Below are 24,013 nucleotides of genomic sequence, written 5' to 3' on the forward strand. Positions count from 1 at the left end.
TCCTTAAACATCTGATTTATGTGAGTCGGTCGCTATCTTTTAATGTCTCTTGTTCTCCCAGGATGGCATGGAACTCACACGCTTCCCTTTAGGGGTGAGAATGTCTCCCCTAGCCCTGTTCATGATCTGGTATATTTCAGATGGAAAGAAGACAATTTTCTGATGGGAATAACCCTAAATGGTTTGATGTAAGCAGCACATGGATAACGAGGGCTCATGTCACATTGTCTCTGGAATGTTAATATAAAATGCCTTCTGGGCTGTTCTCCCTCTCTCTCCATTTTTCTTTAGAGAAACTTGTTACCAAGTAAAAATTCCTTTCAGTGTAGAAGTCAAAGTTCAGCTTTCTTAGGTTTTAAGGCTAGACAGGACCATTGTGATCATATAGTCTCACCTCCTGCATAACACAAGCCATCGGACTTCCTTGAATTAATTCCTGCTTCACATCCCATAGCAGTGGTTGAACTAGCGCATATCTTTTAGGGAAAAAAACCCCATGCACTCTTCATTCAATTTCCAGTGATGGAGAATCCACCGCAACCCTTGGTAAGTTGTTCCAATGGTTAATTACCCTCACTGTTAAAAATGGGTGCCTTAAACGTTTGCTCCCTGTCTGGAAAAATATTGGCCTTAAAGAAAATTAAAAGAAGGTTTGAAATATAAAACTTCCAACTGCTCCAGAGAAAAACAGCCTTTCTGCCAAGTTGTCTAACAAACGTCTCTGTGGACAAAACAGCTTCATTAGTGGGGTGAAAGGTTTTTACCACTAACAGGCCCATGGGTGGCTGCCACCCTTTGAACCTCATCTTGTTCCACTTGTATTTCCCACATTGAGCAGCCACAAAATTGGTTTTAGTAGAGGATGGAGAGTATTAAAAAGCATTGTGGGTGGAATAGCAATGGGAACAGACTGAGTTGATCACTGAGAAAACCCATCCAAACATAATATCTGGCACTGCTCAGAGCAGAATGAAGCCTACATGAAGGTTCACATATGGCAGTGGTAAAGTGTATAATTAATAACTGATCTCCAGCCTGCCAGGGCTGTTTCAGGGACTTCTGCTGTCTCTCTCTGAAGAGCATCTGAGGAGGAGGGAGAGTCTTTTCCCAAGACCAGAAATTATTGGATCACAGAGCACTCTCCAGTGTTCCCTCTAATTTTTCCCATCCATGTGCAGAATGGATTTTGTTATGTGCACCAATATGGAGGTGATGTATGGAGGTGATGTGTGACACATCACCTCCATATTGGTGTACATAAGTAAATTCATGTGGCAGGGTGGGGCCGAGGGGTTCGGAGTGTGGGAGGGGGCTCAGGGCTGGGGCAGACGGTTGGGGTGCGAAAGGCTGAGGGCTCCAGCTGGGGCTGCGGGCTTTGGGGTGGGGCCAGGGATGAGGGGCTCAGGGCTGGGGCAGAGGGTTGGGGTGAGGGGGGCTGAGGGCTCTGGCTGGGGGTGCAAGCTCTGGGGTGGGGCTGGGGATGAGGGGCTCAGGGTGCAGTGGGGCTCCCCGGGGCTATGGTAGGGAGAGAGGACTCCCCCCCAGCCCTCTCTCATCGCAGCAGCACGTGGACTGGGGGAGAGTCGCCTCTCCCCCAGCAACGACAGGTTCAAGCCGGGCAGTGTTGGGCCTAGGAGGAGCGCCTGTCCTCCAGCTGCGGCAGGTTCCGGGCTGGGCTGGGTCAGGACATCTCTTCCCGCCACAGCCCTGAGCGCCTGCGTGGTGCTTAATAGGCAGCTGCGCAGCCGCGCAGCTTAGAGGGAACTTAGACTCTGACCACCTCTCGCCTATTCCCACCTCTGACAACCCCCAGTGCTGGGGCTTGTGCAGGAGAGTGTTGTAGGCAGGGCTGTCCCTAGCTATTCTGGGGCCCTACGCAGCCCCCCCATGGGTGTGTGTATGGGGCCCAGGTCTCCGTGGGGGAGGGGCCTGGCTTGGGAGACAGGGGGGAACCACCCCCCAGCACTCACCGGCAGCGCGGCTGGGGCCGGGCCGCTGCACTTCCCGCTGCTGGTGAGTGCAGGCCCAGCCCTGCTTCAGTCCTCAGGGGAGTGGGGGCGGGGCTGGTGCGGAGCAGGGGCAGGGCCATGGGGAAGAGGTGGGGCAGGGGCTGGAGCAGCACGTAGCTGCGATTTCCTGGTGCCCTGCGCAGCTGCATACTTTGCGTATAGGTAAGGACGGCCCTGGTTGTAGGGCTGCATATATTGGCCTTATGTCGCTCCTGTATTGGAGAAATACCCTGGGGGGACATAGCCATCCTATTATGGCCCCTGCATGCCACCAGGCCAGCATCAATGAGCTGTAACAGAGGGAGGTATGTGACCCCAAACCTGCACCAACTTCATCATTGTTTGGTGACATTTTTCATCTCAGCACTTTTAGGTAACAGGAATGGCAGCAAGGTTTGATGCACACATCCCTTCTTACCCTTATTTCAAAATTTACTGACCTACTTTACAGGCATGGTCCTAAACGACACAGCGTACAAGAGTCCCTGCAGTGGGTAGGGCTATTACTACAGTGTAGTAGTAATAGCCCTGGGTGAAGGATTCATGCTGGATCGTTTAGTCAGTGAATTTTGCCTTTTCTTGTGTTCCTGGGCAGACTGTGATGCTTTCAGGGGGATCTGTTATTTGGAATTATTCCTGGATGATTTCCATGAATGACTACTGTGCCTGTAGCTTCCCCCCAAGCAATATGCTGCATGTATTCAACACTCAGCAATTGAGTTGTATTGAATGAACAAGTCACACTGTGGGTCAGCGTTCCCTGACTGGAGAGCTTCACTCTTAGAATCCATTTCCCGGTGTAAATACTAATGGTTGAGAATTTGACATTTGCTTTATATGAGGCATCTGGAATATTTGTTTAAAATTTGCCATTTCAGTGTAAATTCCTGCCGGTAGAGTGTGCCCAGAAAGGGAACTCAGAAGGGAGAGTGCACAATTAAGATTAATTTGTTTAAACATTTGGACAAATATGCCAGGCTGTGTAACCTTCTGATTTCACAGATATGGGTTTGGAGTTATGTTATTTGGAGAAATAATATAGAATCATAGAAATCTAGCACTGGAAGAGCCCTCAAGAAGTCATCCACTTCAGCCCCCTTAATTAGACATTAGGAAAAACTTTCTAACTACAACTATGGGATTGGGTCAGGTCCAGATATTGCCCTTGCTTATCTTTGCAAACCTCCTTGACTCCAGTGGGATTGCACCATGGTAGGAAAGGGCTAATTTGACACCTAGTCTGAGAGAGGTGCCGGAGACCCCATGAAGTCCACTAAGGACTTTGCTATTGCCATTGATATTACATGGAAATTGCTTGGATTCTGTGGTGATGGGTAATGGTATGAAACTCTGGGATAGATAAGAGTGCAACCAAGCTTTTATAAAGCAAGCACCCATCATCTGTGCAGCCTGTTATTTACCTGAGACATAGAACTTGATGCTTCTTTCCTCTTTGCCAATCTTGTTCGAAGCCACGCAGTAATAGATCCCTGATGCAGTGCTATGTTCTGTAGTCAGCTTGCTTATGATCTGCCAAGCAAAGGGAGAAAAAGAAAGGGGGTTGTTTTTAGTGGATCCGTAGTGGGGCACTGGAAAAGGGCCATAAATGCTTTAGATGAAAGTGTTATATTTTATGGTAGAAAAAGCACAATTAACAAAGGAATCCCCATTAATGAGTGAAGCCCAACACCGGTCAAATGTTTCTCTCCCGTCTCCCTTTATCTCAGCCCATCAATTCACTTCCCTTTCTCACCCCCAGCAACTCCTTCCCTTTCCTTCTTCCCCCTACAAACAGGGCTTCGCTTTGCAACACACTTGTGGGACAGAGTGTGGGACATAGACCCAAAAGGAGGGACACACTAGAAACATTCATGCAAGAACCTGAAATCAGTGCCAATAACTTTCCCCACAACCTCACATTCATGATTCTTTATTTCTGCAGTAAATAATTTTCAACAAGGAGAGGACGCCAAATTTTGTGTGGACACTAGGTAACTATGAACCTAAAAATGAATGATGTCCCTTGAAATGAGGGACAGTTGAGAGGTATGTTCCACTGGAGCAGGAAAGTACTTGGCCCTGTCTCTGATGACGTTTAGTTTGTTCTTGTGGGGATTCTTGGATCAGAAGCTGCCTCAACACAACAGGTGAAATGTAGAAGACAATGGCAGAAAACTCAGAACACATTGCTAAGACAGTAAGCTGGATTTCAAATGGAGGAGACTCTTTCAGCATCGGTGGGGAAGAACTTTTCAGTGGTTCATTCGGAGATGTGGGCCAAGTTCAAGTCCATTCTTATTATCTTCTGTTTCTGGAGATCTCTCTATACCACCCTGCTTTGATACATGCCCTTTTGAACAAACTGATTGTCTCGTGGCTCTGGGTCATCATGATGCAACATCACACTATCGTTAGGAAAAGTCAGCTGGTCTCATCTTATTTCTGGATATGTCATTGGTACCGCTAGCAAGGTGCTGAACCCCTCACAACTGAGACGCTCCTGCAAGATTACTTTGCATTTCCCTGGAGTTTTTCACCTGAGGATCTCAAAACACACATTTGGAACAAATATCACTTTCCTTGAAGTCCCTTTTAACGAGTTTGAGAGACAGAACTTATAGCACTCCCCCTGGCCTTTTGTCCTTATCTCAGAGTGCTTTGATGTGTAGAAAAGCATCTCAGGATTTTCTTTTTAATATCCTAAACTAAATGCACAAAAGACATTCCTTTTCTCCTCATAAAGTTTCACCTTGTCTGTGGTTGGAGCAGGGTGGGATGTATTTTCAGTGAGTTGCTTAAGATTTTCTGAGCTTTGGTGCTTTAAATCCTGTAGGGAAATGAGATTCAAAGGTTTGATCCCATGTGAATTTTACATTTCACCTCTGCAGAAGAACAAGTAAATGAAAAAGTGTCTTTGTTTCTCATGGGGACATACTGTGCTGTAGTTAAGCAAAACCAGGGGAAAAATCCAGTTCCCCTGGCCTCCAACACAGGAAGGGTAGTGGGCCCCTAAATGCTGCCACTGCACTTCATTTCTGATGTGTCAAAAACAAAATCACACCAAAGAGGGAACATTTTTTGTACATTTTTTCCATGAGTCCTCCACTTCCCTCCACTATAACACTTAATAATGGCCCTGATTCTGCAAAGTACTTGAACACTTTGATTTAACATTAAACACTTGCTGAACTGGGACCAATATTATCTACATTATTATCAGAGCTTATATTCATATAAAGCGACAAAGAGTCCTGTGGCACCTTATAGACTAACAGACGTATTGGAGCATAAGCTTTCGTGGGTGAATACCCACTTCATCAGACGCATGTGGTGGAAATTTCCACAGATCCAGACTAACACAGCTACCCCTCTGATATATTTATATAGGTTTTTTTAATCGCCCAAATGATATGTGCAGGACTGCGAGTCAGCAGTCTCTGGGATGAAATTGGACAGCTGTTCGACAGCTCACAGCCTCACTGCATGTCAGTTCTGCACTGGAAGTCAAGGAGAATACTAGGTAGCCAGTTAAAATGGCAAGGGGAAGATTGCCGGTAGGCAGAACGTAATTACCCATAGTGGAATTTGGCAAGAGAAACAACCCTATGCTTCTGAAAACTGCCATGAGATCTTACTGTCCACTTGCTGGTCAAGAATACAGGATTTAAAAAATGGGGTCTATATCCCGAGGAAAAGCCCTATAGCAGGGAAAGGAGAAGAGAAGATGACTAGAAGGCTTGCTATGCAGATGTCATTTATCAAGGAAGTGCTTAGATGTGAAGGTGATTGGACAGGTGGGGAAACATTCCCCATTCTTCCAATTTGGGGGAATTTCTTGGGGAAATCTTACTGAAGAAAGGAGAGAAAGAGTAACAGATTTCCTTCTTTGCATATAATGCACTCAGGTACCATGGTGGTAAGTGCAGTATACTCTCTAGAGATGGCAGATAAGCCCTCAGTTTAGTGTCTTGTCTTAGAAAGAGCACCTCAAGAAGCCCTCCAAAAAGTTGCTTTTACAACAGCAGCATTCAGCAGAGAAATGCATAGGATTTCAGTGGGGAAATGAAGGATTCAAAGTGATTTTATTTAATAAGATGAATCCCTTGAAACCATTATGCACCAGCTTTTCACTCTGGCTTTATGCTTCTGGGTAAATCCCTGAGATCAGGAGTCCAATTATCTTTGCAGCATCTTAAATAAAGTTCTCAGTTGCCAGACTGCCCTAATCTTGTTTCAGTTTGCAATAAAACGACGCTCTGGAACACACAAATATTCCACCGGGAGGGGGGGGGGGGAAGGTTAACCAGTTTGCACAAATCTCTCAACCCCTCCCATAGTAAAATCAGACAGGTTTGTCTTTCACTCAACAACATATACCAGGATGAACCTGAACAGAGGGTTAGGAAGCCAGCACTGGGATCTGCTTTTGAAGTGGCCATGGACAAACTCGGGAAACAAGTTCCATGGACAAGTAACCCCTATTAACCCGGAGGGTTAAAAAAAATCATTTCATACACAATGCAGATGTTTCCACAGATGTTCATCAGCTGTTATTCTAGATAGTTTAAAAAATCCCAGGCTGAACAAACATCAGAACCATTAAATATGTCTGTGCTTGGCCATGAACCACAGGTGGAGATTAGGGGACTGTTGCCATCCCTTTTGAATTAAAATAATTGTAATACACAAGAAAAATGCACAAAAGGAGGGTGAGTGTGGGGAGTGGGATGAAACTGAGCAAATGAAAACATAAGGCTAACACAGGGGAACAGAGGCCTAACAGTGAGGCCTATTAGATTGGAGTCATCTCTCAAGTGAGGTGGAGAACACCTATCAGCTGGGACATTTAAAACAGAACGAGGACAAAGCACTGAAGGATATTCTGATGGAATGATCCTACATTGCTTGCAGGGAAGAGCTAAATGATCCAGTGAGTCCCCTCCATCTCTTAATTTCTATGCTTAATGTATTTGATAGGCATAGACAGACCTGGAAAATTGTACCAGCAGTAGAAGTATCCTGGCCATAGGATCATAGAATAACAGGGTTGGAAGCGACCTCAGGAGGTCATCTAGTCCAACCCCCTGCTCAAAGCAGGACCAATCCCCAACTAAATCATCCCAGCCAGGGCTTTGTCAAGCCTGACCTTAAAAACCTCTATGAAGGAGATTCCACCACCTCCCTAGGTAACCCATTACAGTGCTTCACCACCCTCCTAGTGAAAAAGTTTTTCCTAATATCCAACCTAGACCTCCCCCACTGCAACTTGAGACCATTACTCCTTGTTCTGTCATCTGGTACCACTGAGAACAGTCTCTAGATCCATCCTCTTTGGAACCTCCTTTCAGGTAGTTGAAAGCAGCTATCAAATCCCCCCTCTTTCTTCTCTTCTACAGACTAACTAATCCCAGTTCCCTCAGACTCTCCTCATAAGTCATGTGCTGCAGCCCCCTAATCATTTTAGTTTCCCTTGGCTGGACTCTTTCCAATTTTTCCACATCCTTCTTGTAGTGTGGGGCCCAAAACTGGACACAGTACTCCAGATGAGGCCTCACCAATGCCAAATAGAGGGGAATGATCATGTCCCTCGATCTGCTGGCAATGCCCCTACCTATACAGCTCAAAATGCCATTAGCCTTCTTGGCAACAAGGGCACATTGTTATCTGCTGGATCCAAAATTTTACCCTATTTTTTTCTGAATAGATCTTTTCAGATAGAATACAGTGTTCTCTGCTGAGTTATAGGGATTACTCTGAAGTCAAATCTGCAATTACTTTGAAATGACACGTTTATAGTGACGTTATCATTGATGAAAGGTGGCAAATTGATACTTGAGAGACCGTAGTCTTCTGTTTTCCCTCTGTAGCAGCCCACACACAAGCGCAGTTCAAGCTTCCATGACACATCGCCCCTTACCAGCGTGACTGGCAATTCAGCTGTGTGTCCAATCAATCCTTTACTCCTCTGTCAAGACTGTGCATAAGCTGATTAATGACAAGGTATTGCAATGGCAGTTGTACTTTGGATACTTTTCTAGAGGGAGTTGGATTGAAACCCCTATGAATCACTACAGAGAGGCCACCAAATGCCCTCCAGAGATGAACAACTTCTGACCGCTTGGGCTGGCTTTGAACTCATGACATAGAAGGCTTCATTGCCCCTTACATAATCCCTGGGCCACCCAGTCCCTCTAGTCTAAATGCCACATGATTAATAAATAGTTATAATAAAAGCAAGTTAATTATAAGGCTTGGTCTACACTAAACCCCCAAATCGAACTAAGGTACGCAACTTCAGCTACGTGAATAACGTAGCTGAAGTTCGAAGTACCTTAGTTCGAACTTACCTCGGTCCACACGCGGCAGGCAGGCTCCCCCGTCGACTCCGCGGTACTCCTTTCGCCGAGCTGGAGTACCGCAGTCGACGGCGAGCACTTCCGGGTTCGACTTATCGCGTCCAGACAAGACGCGATAAGTCGAACCCAGAAGTTTGATTGCCAGCCGCCGAACTAGCGGCTGGGTATAGACGTACCCTAAGTTTAAACCGAACCACAAAAGAGATAAATGTGATCTCTAAGGCAAGTAATGAGAAGACACTGCTAGGAAAAAAAATGGACTGGAATAGTCCAATACATTCCATATGTTTAACTGTGTAATGTTCCTGCACTGATAAAAAAAATAAAGAAGAAGCTATTTTAGAGGCAGCCAAGATGCATTCCACAGTCACACAACATGAGTGTCCTAAGACGAGCACAGCGTAGCTCGGCTTTTTCTTTAAGCCAGAGTAAGTTGGAGCCAGGAAAAATAAATAATGTTTTCTACCCTTTGTTTTCAGTTCCTTGGTCTCATCCCTCCCTCTTCTGGCTCTAGTTAACAATTCTTCTCTCTTTCACTCCATTAGCTACATGTGGGCGAGATAAGGAGGAGAGGGTAGAAAAGTGATCAGCTGTCTAACGCTGGCAGCGTGGGGAAGGAGATGGCTAGAGGAAGATGAAATTAACAGGAATTTCACTAGAAATCCTGCAAAGAATATATTGAATTAGCTCCTTATTCAGCCACAGGGAGGGCAATGGTATCATACTTGTATTTCATTGTTAAAGTTGCTGTCTTAACTGTCCCAGTCAGATCTTAGCATGTTCATTTAAAAGCTGATAAAGGGACGTGTGAGGACTAGCAATTAGATAAGAGCTGCTTAACCCCCCTAGGTCCTCCTGAAATTTACCAGCCAGATAAAATCATAAGGCTCCCCACAAAAAACATCTCTTATCAGCTGCATGAACAGGGCAAACTAACCCATCAGATTCTGAACCACATGTACATGTGAAGGAGAGAAAAGTCCCACAGAAAAGAGAATTGCATTATCTATGGACTCTGCTATTTTTTTTTTTTTTTTACTATGAGCTATTCTCCCAACTTCAGACCAATAGAATCAGTTTTATAATGGGAAAGAAAATAAAGGAATATTATCCCAGCATCTTTCAATCTGAAGGAAAAATCTCAAAGCAATTTACATCCTGGGAGATGCTTCACCTGGCACTAAACTGAAGCCACCTCTGGAAGCTGCTTAACAGTTTAAGACAGGAAGTGAAGACTCCAGTATCTAACCAAAACTGCAGGGAGAAATTGGGTGGCAGAACATAAATTGGCCAAATAGGAATTTGGCCAGGAACTCTGAATTAATGCCCTGGTTCTTGTAACATATGCTGAGGTGTCCAGAATTACCACACATTGTTCCTTAAAGCTGAAACTCACTCATGAGTCATCAGTCTTTGGGCAGGGAACTTCACAGAGGCAGAGCGATGAAATTCCCCTCCCCATCTGTGAAAAGGAATAATAACAACAGCTCTACATCCCACAAGGATAACATGAGACTTCATTGATTTTTGTGTGCAAGGCACTTACAGGGTTACCATATTGCAATACTGGAAAAAGAGGACACTCCAAGGGGCCCAGGCCCCGCCCCAACTCCGCCCCTGCCCCAACTCTGCCCCAACTCCGCCCCATCCCCAAAGTCCCTGCCCCAACTCCGCCCCCTCCCCTGAGCACCCCGCATTCCCCCACCTCCTCTCCCCTGAACGCTCCGCCCCCCTGCTCCTCCCCCCCGCTGCTTCCCGCGACTCAAATGTTCGCGGGAAGCCTGAAACAGGCAGGCAGCAAGTAAGTTGGGGCGGCGGGAGGGGGCGCAAGCCAGTCCGGTCTCCCCGGCCGAGCGGCTCCCTCTGGCGGCTGGCCCCGGCCAAGAGGCTCTGGCCCCGGTGGCTCGGGCCCAGCTCGGCTTGGGCCCTGGGGCGCTGGCCCTGGTTCCGGCTGAGCGGCTCCGGCCTGGCCCCGGCCCCGGCCCTGGCCGAGCAGCGCCGGCCAGTGGCCGAGCACCCCAGCCCCGGTCCCAGCGGCTCCAGCCCAGCTTGGCTCGGGTCCCAGTTCCGGCCGGGCGGCTCCGGCCCGGCCCCGGCCCTGGCCGAGTGGTGCCGGCTGGTGGCCGAGCACCCCCGGCCCCAGTGGCTCCGGCTCTGGCCCCAGCGGCTCTAGCCTGGACCCAAGCCCCACGACCCTGGCCGGAGATCCGGCCGGAGCATGGCCCGATTCCTGGGGGAATTGGGCCCCGCTCTTGCTAAAGCTGGCCCTGATCGGGGGGTTGTTAGTTTGTTGCAGCCACTCCACTCGCACTCGGGGTCCCCTGAGCGTCTTTTGCCCCAGTGCGAGAGGCTGCAGCAAAACTAACAACTCCCCGATCTGTGGGGGCACAGAGGCGGCGTCCGAGCGCGCAGCTGTCTCCTCCCCGGGCTCCGGTTGCTGCTGTGCTGGGAAGTTGCTTCGGCCCCCGCGCGTGGTGGAGAGCGGCGGGAGCCGGGAAAGTTGGAGCCTGGGGAGGAGGCAGTCCCCTTACCATGCCTCCCTATTTTCCCGGACATGTCTGGCTTTTTGGAAATTCCTCCCGGACGGGGATTTGAGGACCAAAAAGCCAGACAGGTCCGGGAAAATCCAGACGTATGGTAACCCTAGGCACTTAGAGATCCTGACAAGGTATTATTATGAGATGGCAACTGAAAAATATCACCTCCAGCAGCACAGACTCCCCTAGCACCTTGCTGGATCATTGGTTCGCTACTGACTCTGGGAAAACTCAGGACTAAAAAAAATGCAGTAGTGCCTCAACCAAAGTTCAAAACTCAGTGTACTTGATAGAAAGCAAAATTCTGGTTTTAGGGTAGCAGCCCCAGGAATTTATGGGGGGTGGTTTCTGCATTTTCAGCAGGCAGGTTCCTAAAATATTAGTGCCACTGTACAAACATGCATCTCTGCAGGTCTTTGAGAGCCTGAAATGGAAGGAATCTGAGACAAGAGTGTAGTGAAGAGCTGGAGATGGGGGAAAATTCACCCTCCCCTTTGCAGGACTTCAGCTATGGCAGGACAGGCTCAAGTCACACAGGAAAAATAACCAATTTCAGCTAATCCCAGCTTCATAACACAGTCAATAAAAGCCAGGTTAACCCAGTCTCCAACATCTTTATTATTTCATCTGGCTAGTCAAATGCAGATGAATTACTTGCTAGGACATGGTGGGAATGGATTGGTCTATTTCCTGTCTGTTTCATTTCTGGTGAGAATAACCACTGATAAAAACAAGGAAAAGTCTGAAGGCTACAAGATTTCATCAGTGTCTTTTTAAAATTATATTCTATTATTCAAAGGCTCCACTTAACTCAACACAGATAGCCTTGGTCTTCAGAAAGGGGGTGGGTGGGATTGTCCACAATGTAAACTGGCAGACATAGTGCTGAAATCTGAGATTCACATAACCTAGCTTTATTAATAGGAATAAATCTTAATCAAGACATAGCGTTATTAGGAAAGACATCAGAATGCCTTTATAAGCAGCAGGCCAGGGGGAGATGAAAATGAATGAACAAATCATGAATTGTAAAATTATATAATTTATAAATGTATTTTTTAATGAAAGTTTAATAATTTAATAATCAAATATTTAAATGTGTACATTCAAAGGGTGTGTGCTGAGGGGTACTGAGGGTTTAATAATAATATATGGAGATATACCTATCTCATAGAACTAGAAGGTACCAGGGACTTTGAAAGGTCATTGAATCCCTTGCCTTCACTAGCAGGACCAATTTTTTGCCCCTGATCCCTAAATGGCCTCCTCCAGGATTGAGCTCACAACCCTGGGTTTAGCAGGCCAATGCTCAAACCACTGAGCTATTCCTCTCCCCAGGAACACACAAAAACATGAACACTTTAGCAAGACTGCAATCTAGAAAAAGCAACAAAGGCCAGAAAAGGCTACTGCAAACTGGGATCAAACAACAGCTGCAAAGTTATTTTAATAATCCCAAAGGAACAAAAGAGTTGTGTTGCAGAGAAATTGCTTACAGAGAGAACAACAAGAGTCATATTTAGAAAAATAAACTTGGGTGGAGGAGGCTGGATCTATGTATCCTTGTCTTCACTACCATGCTAAACCGGCACCGCTGTGATTGATGCAGAGGTGTCCATTTAGTGCATCAGGTGAAGGTGTACTACGTCAACAGGAGCACACTCTCCCGTCGACACCGCTTCACCGTGTCACGCGGTGTCACCGTGTAGACACCGCATTAAGTCGATGTAAGTTACATCGCTCATAGGGCTGTTTTTTTCACATCCCTGAGCAATGTCACTTACATCGACTTAAGCAGTAGTGTAGACAAGGCCTTATTAAGGTACTTATACAATACTACCTGAGCACCGCACAATCTATATGTATTTATCTTTATAGCAGGAGGAAACTGCTATTATCCCAGTTTTACAGATGGGGAACTGATGCACAGAGACAATAAGTGACTTGCCCAAGTTTAGTTCCTTAACCACTGGACCATACTGCTTCTGACTATTTCAGGAGAAGAGATGGGGCCAAAGAGCCTTCTGCTTCTAGTTCACTGTTCTGAATTCTACTTAATGGTGAGACATGGTTGATCAGAAGCTTACGTGAATTGAGGCAGTGGTCTCAGCCCATGGCTCCTGGACAGATGTCATAATGAAAGAAGGCACCTTTGTCAGTGGATTCAGGAAGGCAGGGACTGAATGAGTCACAGAAACGTGGTCTGTTCTGGTCAGGGATGGGAGAAGAAATTTGCCCTGTGCTGCCCATGCTATTCCTGGTCTGAGAAAGGTTTTGACGCTGCCAGTCGAGCACTTTTCACCTTGGTGCCTTTCAGACCCAAACACTTCAAACTCTTGCCCTGCTCCTGCTACCCATTCCCTGTGGGGCAACACTTACACCTGGCTGGTGCCCCATTGAAGTCAAAGGGGCTCTGCACAGCCACAGTGGCAGGTTCAACTGCGTGGGTTGGAGCCTGCAATACTATACCAATATTAATACAGTGCAGCCACCTCTAGAACAGAGAGCAACAGCCAATGAGCACACACCAGTACGGGGGGAAGGGGAAATTTTGGCCAGGGAAATTGGGTCAAATCCCTGCTCTGACCAAAACTTCCAAGGGATAGTTTACATCAGAGTGATAGGCACTGTGTACATTCAATAACAATAACAGTGTCTACACGGTGCAGCCAGGCACAGTGAGTGGCTAGCATGGAACTCAATTTTTCAAGCACAAAAGCCTGAAGCGAGTCCATGGACAGAAAACCTGTGTGAGCAGCTTTGAGTTGGGCTTGTGGTACTCTTCTCCCTTTCTGGTAGACTAATGTCCACTAAAGCTCTGCAAAACAATGAACTTTCACTTCATCCATTGTCATCAGGAGGATTATTTTTTGTGATTTTGTTCACAAGCCTTTGCAGTTTGGGGGAAGGGTAAGTGTTGCAGGTTTGGGCAGAGAAGGCAGCCTGAGGCTGAAATTCCAGATACAATTGGTCAGATATTTGCCCTTGGCAAAAACTTGCCAGGTTTGCACTTGAAAATCTTTTTGGGGAGGGAAAATGGGAGGTGGGGTGGGGTTGGGTGTTTGCCCTTTGTGTGTAAAACAAAACAAAATAAAATAGTGATGTTTATGTTTTGTTGCTTGTTTCAGGAATCCCAGCCTGATGCACTGCTGCTGAAAGACTGGTGGAGGGGGGATTTTACAACTGTTGCAGCAATTGCAAGGCGCCTTATTTGCGCCGTGGCTTTTTAAACTGATTTTCAAACATGTAAAAGCCCCTGGACACAGATGGGTCTGTTTCATGATCACGCATGTGGGCAGTCTAATTCTCCTCTCATGTTGGTTTCCCAGCGCCATTTGCTTCAATGGAGTTATTCCTGCATTACACTGGTGTGAAGAGAGATGGAGACTGAGGCCCTTGTCTACACTGCCATTTACTTTGGTCTAACCTACGTTGCTCAGGCGTGCGAATAAGCCACCCTCCTGAGCGACGTACGTTACACTGACCTAAGTGCCAGGAGAGCTTCTCTGCCGATATAGCTACTGCCACTCACAGAGGTGGTTTTATTATGCTGAGGGGAGAGAGCTCTCTTGTCGGCATAGAGTGTCTTCAGCAGACTCACTACAGTGGTGCAGCTGTAGCGCTTCTAGCGTAGACTAGCCCTGAGTTTATTAGCAAGAGCTCAGCAGACCTGACATGGGTGGTGGCCTCGAGAACCTGAAAAGCCAGGGACCCGAATGCTTTACAAAGGAAGAACCTTTGTGGGGACAAGCTGCTGTTATCTAAAGAGAAAGAGACTGTTGTCAGTTGCTAGAAGAGGATCCGAATTAAATAGCTCTTATTCCTCCCAAGAGGAGGTTTCCATGGTCTAATTTTCTATAAAATACAGCAGGCCAGGTTTGGAATGAGATCTCTGCCCTACTCATATGCCTCTTCCAGCAACTGTTGAGATTCTTTACAAACAGCTGGGACTTTTTGGGTGGTTGCTTCTTCTCTACAATTCTGAGACTAAAGGAGCAGCAAAAGACAGAGCCTAGAGCCTGAGTTATCGAGACACATACAATCCTAAATGTGGGGAAGCCCCAGCAGGGAGACAGCTCCAGGAATGAAATTGGAATTGTGCTTTTCTTCCCCCCACCCATATTTTCAGAGTTCATTTTAAATTACATTCAGCATTGAAAGTCTCCATGAGACTCTCCAGATGGGAGAGGACTTGATTCTCCAGAGTGCTGATCATTCTGGACCCAGTCCAGGGAAGCACTGAAGCACATGCTTATCTGTAAGCAGGTGAGTAGTCCCATAAAGTTAACCATGTGTTTAAGTGCTTTGCTGAGTCAGCACCAGAAAACAAAGCCTCTTGCAGGATTGAGTCCCAACACACCTGCTGCATCTCCACACCTACCCCTGAACAAACAGAACTGTGACACTGCCTGGAGACCCATACATATCCATATATACATAATAACTAAGGGGTAAAACATGTCAGAGCCACACCACAGCCTCTTCTCCAGTGCAGAGTCAGAAGTCTGCAGCTGTGGTGCAGAACATTTGCAGCAATCACCCTGGATTGGAATGTTCATGCATAAAAGGTGCCACCTTGTTCTTTGAAATGTTCCAGTTTGTGGCATTTAGGCCCAGACCCAATGGAACTCTGGGAAGTATCATGTCTCCTGGAGCTCCCAAGCACACACAGGGATCATGCCCACTGTGCCACCTCTAAAGGTGTGCAGCAGGCAGTTCATGGGCAGCCAGCTTTGCTGGCCAGTGAAGACAGACAGGTGTTTATGGTTTTACCTCCTTCCACTTGTGGAGTCACTGATGCCCCAGAGGGTCAGCGAACAACCACAACTCCAGTGGAAGTCAGTGGGAGCTGCAGGTGCTCAGAATCTCTGAAAACCAGGCCCAAGTTATCTTGAAGTGGGCACCCCAAAAATGGGTGCATCCAAACTTAGGGGGCTCTCAGAAAAATGTAGATGCCGAGGTTATTATTATGGGGATAATAATGCTTCCATACTTCACAGGGGTACTGTGAGCATGTTGGTGAAGCGCATTCCAGATCCAAAGTGCTTTGTAAGTGAGAAGTATTTTGATGAGCTTAGAGCTGAGTGCTAGTCACAGGCCCCCTCTTGTGCACAGCAGTCCTTACACTTTCTCAAGAGTGAGCGAGACTGAAAGGTTTTTGACCCACATGTCTTTGGAGAGTTTTAAACAGGGCAAGTGACATCACTGCCAGAGTCTAACATTCCTAAACAGCAGAGATTTGAAAATGATCTCAGGGCTGTGGAATTTAAAGCATGTTAGCAGTTAGCGGGAAAGCAGTGCTTGAGAAACTCAAGGAGAGCTACTCTGTGTGAGTGCAGCAGCTCCTCCAAGAAACCCAGGATTATTCCAGGACATACCTTTTTTTTATCTTCATGCATTATGTATTTCTCCTCAATGCTCTCAATTTTGTTGCCTGTCCACATGTCTGTCTCACTGATGTTTTTCTGAACGACAATTCTTTTTCCACTGTGTCTGCAGCTGGAGGTGAAAAGGGGAGGATGAAATTGAAAAATACACATGTATGTACATAGTCTATATAGGAAGCATTTGAACAGAGGTGGTCTCTATCTATACAGTGCCCCTGGACTTCTTGAAAGCTACTGATGATAACAGATTGATGGAGATTTCTGTCTCCTTGTGGAAATGACCATCACTACATCTCAAACTCATTTTGGGGGCATGTTTAAATTTGGTTTAAACTTTGATCCAGCTAAAGCATTTTCTGCTGTGCCTTAAACCAGCCAGAGCATGTGTCTAAACTGTGAACTCCAGATTAGAATACAGTAAGAACAATGTGTTTGCAATGAACAACAGTCATAGGTTAGAACATGGGTTAGTCCCATTCACAATGGCTGGTCAAACTGTGTTAGAGACCAGGTTAGCTTCAACATGGTTTTCAAACTGCATCTAAAGACCAGGGCAGAAGGAGTGTTTATAGTGAGATATACCACAGCTAGGAGACACAAATATCAACATTCTGCCACCAGTGAAACTCTGCCAATTCTCTAAGAACTGCAAGTGATATTTCTGCAAACTGAGGCCTTCAGACTACTGGACACTCCGGAACTCGTGTGTGACAATCTATCTAAAGTATTTATATAGCCCTATTTATGACCACAACAATGCTGTGGGATAGGGTATTTCTATAATCCTCATTTTATAGATGGGGAACTGAGGCACCAAGAAGCTAAGTGAACAGCCTAAGGTCATACAAGAAGTCTGTGGTGGAGCAGGGAACTAAACCAACATGTCCCCGGCTAGTGCAGCCTCCATAAGAAACTCTACTATACGCCCCATGAAACAGCTAAAGACAGAGAGTATGGGGTAATTAAATCAAATCACTAAAGTGTGATTTGCAAAACAGGAGATACACCTGCAGATCATTATAGTCATAGCTCATTAAAGATATCAGAAACTTCCTGTATATTCTGAAATTCAGAACCCCACTTATTCAAACAGTGGGAAGTGAATGATGGCTTTTAATGTCCCTGCTTAGAAAAGCCAAGTAGGATAAGTAAGTGCAGAGAAAGGGATTGGAATGGGTGCATACTAAGACAACAGAGGAAAAAGAAGTAGAGGTTCCATTCATAATAATAATAATGCATATTGAAAATTAATTCAGTATGTTTGCATACATCCCCAAAAGGGCCAATGTCATTCTGGGGTGTATAAACAGGAGTGTTGTATATAACACATGGGAGGTAATTGTCCCGTGCTACTTGACAGTGGTGAGGCCTAAGCTGGAGTGTTGTATCTAAGGCCTGGTCTACACTGGGGGGGCGGGTGTCGATGTAAGATACGCAACTTCAGGTACGGGAATACTGTAGCTGAAGTCGACATGTCTTATTCCGACTTACCTCCTGTCCTCACGGCGCGGGATCGACGGCCGCAGCTCCCCTGTCGACTCCGCTACCGCCGCTCTCTGCGGTGGAGTTCCGGAGTCGACGGGGAGTGCATTCGGGGATTGATATATCGTGTCTCGTTAAGATCCCCGATAAATCGATCGCTACCCGCTGATATGGCGGGTAGTCTGGACGTACCCCAATTCTGGGTGACATGCTTGAAGAAAGATGTGGACAAATCGGAAAGAGTCCAGAGGAGAGCAACAAAAAGTGATAAAGGCTTTGGAAAACCTGATCTATGAGAAAAGCTTAAAAAAACTGGGCATGTTTAGACTTGAGAAAAGCACATTAAGGGTGACCCTGTTACAGACTTCAAATATGATAAGGACTGTTATAAAGAGGACAGTGAATCAATGTCTCCATGCCCACCGACGGTAGGAAAAGAAATAATGGGCTTAATCTGCAGCAAGGAAGATTTAGGTTAGATATTAGGAAAAGCTTTCTAACGGGTAGTTAAGCACTGGAATAGGCTTCCAAGGGAGGTTGTGGAAGCCTCATCTTTGCAGGTTTTTAAGAACAGGTTGGACAAACCTGTCAGGGATAGCTTAGGTTTATTTGGTTCTGCCTCAGAGCAGGGAGCTGGACTAGATGACCTCTCGAGGTCTCTTCCAGTTCTACATTGCTATGATTCAATATTAGACAAATACAGAGTAGGGTGTGCTTCTTATTAGTTCTGAAGTTTCATCACAGATGGCACTCTTCAGAGGGCTTGTTGGATCAGGGGACTGGTATCTGTGCCAGGCTAGGGATCTTTTCATTTCATGGTTGCCAGTTTAAATCCAGTTTAGGATGGAAGTGAATGGAAATTGTTACCATGTGATTGATGGCTGGGTAGTGAATTCAATTCAGATCCTAAAAGACAGGTGTCTACATCACAAAGTCAACACACATGACAGAAATCCGCCCCCTTGTTAGCAGTTTCAGCAGAGATGCCAAGGTTTGGATGACCAGGGAGTCTGAACTTCTGCCCTCAGTCTTAGAGGCCATTGCAACAGAATAGGGTTATAGAAGGTAAAACTTGTGCAAAATAAATGTGACCTGATTTTCAGAGGTGTAGCATACCCATAAACCCCATTGATTTGCTTAGGACAGGGGCTCTCAAACTTTTTTACTGGTGACCCCTTTCACATAGCAAGCCTCTGAGTGCGACTCCCCCTTATAAATTAAAAACACTTTTTTATATATTTAACACCATTATAAATGCTGGAGGCAAGCGGGGGTTGGGGTGGAAGTTGACAGCTCGCAACCCCCCATGTAATCACCTTGTGACCTCCTGAGGGGTTCTGACCCCCCATTTGAGAACCCCTGGCTTAGGAGTTGTGGGTGCTGCACTTGTGACAATCAGGCTCCCAATACATAAGATCTCCTCTGTAAGATGCACATTGGGGAAGAAGTGTTTTTGCCAGGAGATCACAAGACACGCTTTGGATCAATAAATCTGTACTAATATTGGTGTCTCCATCCAGCACGGTCTGATATGAAGGTGTCTTGTGTGGCTTCCTACAAGTAACAATTCCCTCATAAGGCTGCGTAAGGCAGGAGCTCAAAGGAAACAAGTCAAATCACAGCTAGACTTGAAGTGAACAATGACCGCGCATTAGGACTCCAGCTACAGCAGTGAGAGAGAGAAGGAGAGGAAATGAGACAACAGCAGGAAATGAGGGTGGGTGGGGTGTGTGTCATTTCCCACAGGAATCCTCCTACAGCTTCTGCTGAGGAGAGATAAGACTGCCTCGGAGGCCAGCAGAGGTAGACGCCACTCTGCAATTGTATTTAAATTGATAACATCAGGGACTGAATAGCTTGGGGAGTTGGGACTGGGGTTATGCCCAGCCTTTTGCTTCCAGGTTACTGATTCTAATTTGGACCAGGTTGGCAGTAATGCCCCAGAGTTACTCACACACCGTGCCTGCTGTTGGTGGTATGTCAGCAAACTAAAACGCAGGGAAATGTTGTACTTTGAGTGTGAAGTCTCGCAATCCCATCCTAGATGCAGGGCTTGGAGGAGATTGCCGGTGAGCTAGTGTGACTTCCGTCAGGATGCCTGATACATGACCCTGTAGTATTCCCTCTCTAGTCTTACCTAAGCCCTTGCTAAACACTTCAGTGATGGTGCCTTGAATACCTCCCAGGGAAGCCTAGTGCAATACCTATCTGCTCTGACAAAGGTCTGCAAATTCCCAGTTATTGTTTTATTCCTGGAGGGACACTGTGTCGGTTGGCCAAATGCTAAACCAATTACCAGGCTACCCTTCACGTTCTCAGGTGGGTGCACACAGGACTGCTGCTGATGCTTGAATCTTGGGACCCTGATGGCTGCTGTCCCAAGTAATCCCACAGGTAATTTCCCATTGGAAGCAGCTGCACTAAAATGGCCTTGTCTGGGAGATTCTCTTTGCAGACTGTCCATGTCCGCTGGCCTGTCACCAGACATGTCCTTGAAAAAGAGCTGAAACTGCAGCCAGCATTACAAACATTTTCCATTGCTGCTTTTCAAATGACAGCAGAAAAAAGGAGCTACACAGCACATTTCTCTCCTTATTCCCACATCTGCTTTTATCTTTGAGGTGGAAAACCTGACTCCAGCCTTCTCACTGCAGAAAAGGGTTAAAGTGCAACTGGAGTTGTTACGTTTGGCCCCTGTATTTCCCTTTGGTGCTCACCAGGGGAAGCACTCCCCATTCAGATCTGAGCCCAGGCGTCTCCCCGTGGACTACTTAGCTAATATCTCAACAGGAACAAAGGAAACGTCTATTTGTCTACAGAATCCTCATGAAGCATCTCGTGTTTAACTCGCTTAGTTTCTATTTGCTGGATTCTGACCTGCCAGCTTTCTTCTGCCTCTGCAAACTCTCATGCTGTCTCCAGGTCTTTATCAAACAAATGTTCACAGCAAGACACTCAACCTTTTGCTGCACCTTGCAGTATTGTATAATATACAGGTTGATGTGGGTGGATGATGACTCAAAGTGCACTGAAGAAGATGGCTCCTGAGATTCAGGTTAGACACATGGAACTCCTATGTGAAACTGAACCTAAATCTTTGAAACATTTGTCCATCAATGATCCCTGAAGGGATAGAAAGGGGGTCTTTTCTCTGTGATTGCTGGATTTCTACACTTAAAAAGAATACACTTTTCCTTCAAATCTGCCTTGCTGGTCACTCTCAAAAATCTGCCATTCCCTTGTCAACCAACCATATATTTTGCATCCAAGGTTTCACAGGAAAAAAACTCCAGCTAAGTCAAAGGGGCATTGTCAGGTTAAAGAGAATCTGGTCCAATTCTGTTACACTAAGATGACCTAACACTGTTCTGACAGTAAAAGAGGCCATAAAATGGGTATAATTTACAGCCTGAGCAGTGTAAAATGGCCTTACTGTAACTGAGACCAAAACATCTATTAAACAAGCACACGTCCTTAGCTGTTACTAATAACCCAGTAGACTACTGCAGCCGAATTCATTTTCAAAATCCAATTGATTTTTTTTCTCTTTGTGCTGTTATTTTTTGCACCTCTATTTCTCGGCTGAAACAATGCAAATCAATAGAATTAGTTTATCTTTTGTTGCAGCACTAAGAACCTGCTGGAGATCAGACCCAATGATCATGATGATCCCTTTTGGCCCAAAAATCTATGAATCTTGTGCTTTTGGGTTGCACACTCTGCAGGGGAATGGTTATGTTTTTAAAGCAGCTGTTTCCATTGGAATTTAAAGACTTGTGAACTTCTCTGTTGGTCATAAGTATTTGTAGAAGTTTATTTGTACAAAACCTAAATTTGGAGTAAAATGTGAATTGTGAGTGACCTTCAAGGCAACTATCATGTCTGCCTTAATTAAAGAAAACAAGATGGAAGATTCTTGCTCCATATTGTAATATTCTTTCTCATGGAAGTGGTAAGGGGGTTATATGGCCTTCCCCTTACAGATCATTAATCTGAAACCAGTTTGGTTTCATAGTAACCATCTGCTGTTTGGTGATCTGCATAAAATGAGTTGTTTGATCTCAGAACAGTTCCTACTGGAGCCCAGCACCACAGCTAGCACTAAAGGCTTGGCCCTGCTGCCATTTGAGTGAATGACTAAACTCCCATTTGCTTTAATAGTTCAAGATCAGGCATTTGGCCAGCACTCTCAGCTGAGGGGCTAAGGATTGAATAGACCTAATAAAGTGGATCTCTCCAGGTCAGGGTTCAGAAAATGAACGGGGCTATAGCGGGGAGCCTGCACTGTGGTTGTCCATGCTGTGGACAGATGACTTCAATCTCCAAGAGCTCTCTGTTGCCCTGGACTTGCCCTTTGAAAAGTATAAAGAAAGGGCACAGGTGCTATACCCAGACATTAAAGTCTTTCACGTCACAGATGCCCAAGCATATTGGCAAGAGGATTTCTCAGAAAAAGAAACAAATGATACGTAACCAGCTCACCCTGAGAAGAGAGCCCCAGGAGTGTGCACTTACCGCGTGTCTTCTGCAGGGGCGCATGGCTCCCATTCCCACATGATCTTGGGGTCTGGAGTCCCGCTCGCAGTGCACTGAAGGCTTTGTGTGCTTCCTAGGTTCACTTGTGCGACCTTGTCAAAGTCTGTCTCCTTTTCATAGATTTTGGGCCTCTCTAAAAAAAACAAAAACAAACCTCCATAAAGCGAGGTGACAAATATTGCCCATTCATAAAGCTGGAGCAGTGTCATTCGCTGGGCAGGCCTGGTTTCCGTAGGGGCGTATGTAGCTGTAACCAGTGAGGAATGGTAAAGAAACAAGCTGGGTGCATGGTGACCAATGATACCGAAAAGGCTCCCACATAAAACGTGTACAGTCACTAGCCTGAATGTTTCACGAGGTTTTACAAAACATGTAAACTACACCACATTAATCCCAGCCGCCTTCAAATGCCATGAACGTTAGACGTCTCCTGGATAAAGCTACACAATGAAATTCCCATTGACTTCAATAGGCATGGGATTAAGATGTTACAGGGTGGTTCCTTACCCTACAGGCAAAATCTGATCTCTCCTAGTTCTTATACCCTGGTGCCCAGACTTCCAGTGTCAATGGCTTAAGAGAATCTTATCAAACAACTGGTGGTTTGGAACAGGGTTATCATTGTTCGTGAACTCCCCAGAGTTTTTGTAACAAAGTCTTTTCGATTTGGACACCTTGCCTTCCTCCTTCATTACCTTGTATCATGCGCAGGATGAAGGGGAGAGGGAAGAAGAGCAGGGATTGCAAAGTGCGTGGTGCTCAGGGGGCAGAAGGCAGCTATAAAGGGTTGTGAAAAAATTCTCTCCACTTGCAAAACCATTAAACAAAGCCATTTGGGTTTGCAAAAATAGAAAAATATTTCTTAGTTTCTCTTTGAATTTTTGTAAAGAAAAAATGGATTCTTTCAGAAAATTGTCATTTTGCTACTGTGTTCCCTCAGAATATGATAAATTCCCATTTGGAGCTTAGTTGAGAACAAATCCTGATTTTGAAATGTTGGTGCAGTGTTGAGACTCCTGGATTGCTCAGGAACATCTCTCAATCCACATGCAGAGACATGCAGGAGCTCAACAATTTAAACAGCAGTAAGAGCAAAAAATGGATCATTCCAATATGCGCAACATTTTAACCAGAATCTTGGAAACAAGACTTTGGGTCATACTTAGTGAGGTGTGAACACTAAAATGTTTGCATAAGCATCCAAAAATGTGGCAGCTTATTTGAACTTTAATAAAGACTCTTGCATCTGCAAAACTGAGATCCTCTTTTGCAAACTTGACCCACGTGAATAATCTATAGTCAAGTGAGCTGCCCCATTGAAATCAATGGAACACAGGTTCTTATACTGTGCTCGTCACTGTAGTATGTGAGGAATAAACAAAACATTGTCACATGAAATCAACAGGACTGCTTGAATGACTAAGTATTATTTGTGTGGGTAAAGGGTACAAAATCAGAACTTTAGGCTGGAAATCTCATAAGATCAGGCTCAGTGTGACACTTCCAATACCTATGGTTGCCAATGGGGAAGGGATACTTGGTGTCTTCTATTTCTGGCTCCCGCAGAAACATGCCAAATGAAAAATGGTGGTATAACCCCCCCTTTTCCTAACCTCAGAAACTGACCTTTTCCTGACCTCAGAAAGGTTTGGGCGTGAAAACGTGGCCTCTTTCTTTATGCAGACTGCTCTGCCCATCCTTAGTCA

General features: G+C 45.7%; 1 protein-coding gene across 2 annotated transcripts in view; it reads right to left on the reverse strand.

Annotated features, from left to right (window-relative positions):
* Nucleotides 1–24,013, reverse strand: part of LOC128842886 (vascular endothelial growth factor receptor kdr-like) — a 184,018-nt gene that overhangs the window by 60,874 nt on the left and 99,131 nt on the right. For both annotated transcript variants that reach the window (XM_054039149.1, XM_054039150.1), the window contains exons 10-12: nucleotides 22,287–22,440; nucleotides 16,281–16,401; nucleotides 3,431–3,539 (exon numbers count right to left, since the gene is read on the reverse strand). In XM_054039149.1, the coding sequence (XP_053895124.1) occupies nucleotides 3,431–3,539; nucleotides 16,281–16,401; nucleotides 22,287–22,440 (384 nt within the window). The remainder of the gene's footprint in view (nucleotides 1–3,430; nucleotides 3,540–16,280; nucleotides 16,402–22,286; nucleotides 22,441–24,013) is intronic.

Source organism: Malaclemys terrapin, chromosome 9, assembly GCF_027887155.1.
Source record: "Malaclemys terrapin pileata isolate rMalTer1 chromosome 9, rMalTer1.hap1, whole genome shotgun sequence".
NCBI classification, from domain to species: Eukaryota; Metazoa; Chordata; order Testudines; family Emydidae; genus Malaclemys; species Malaclemys terrapin.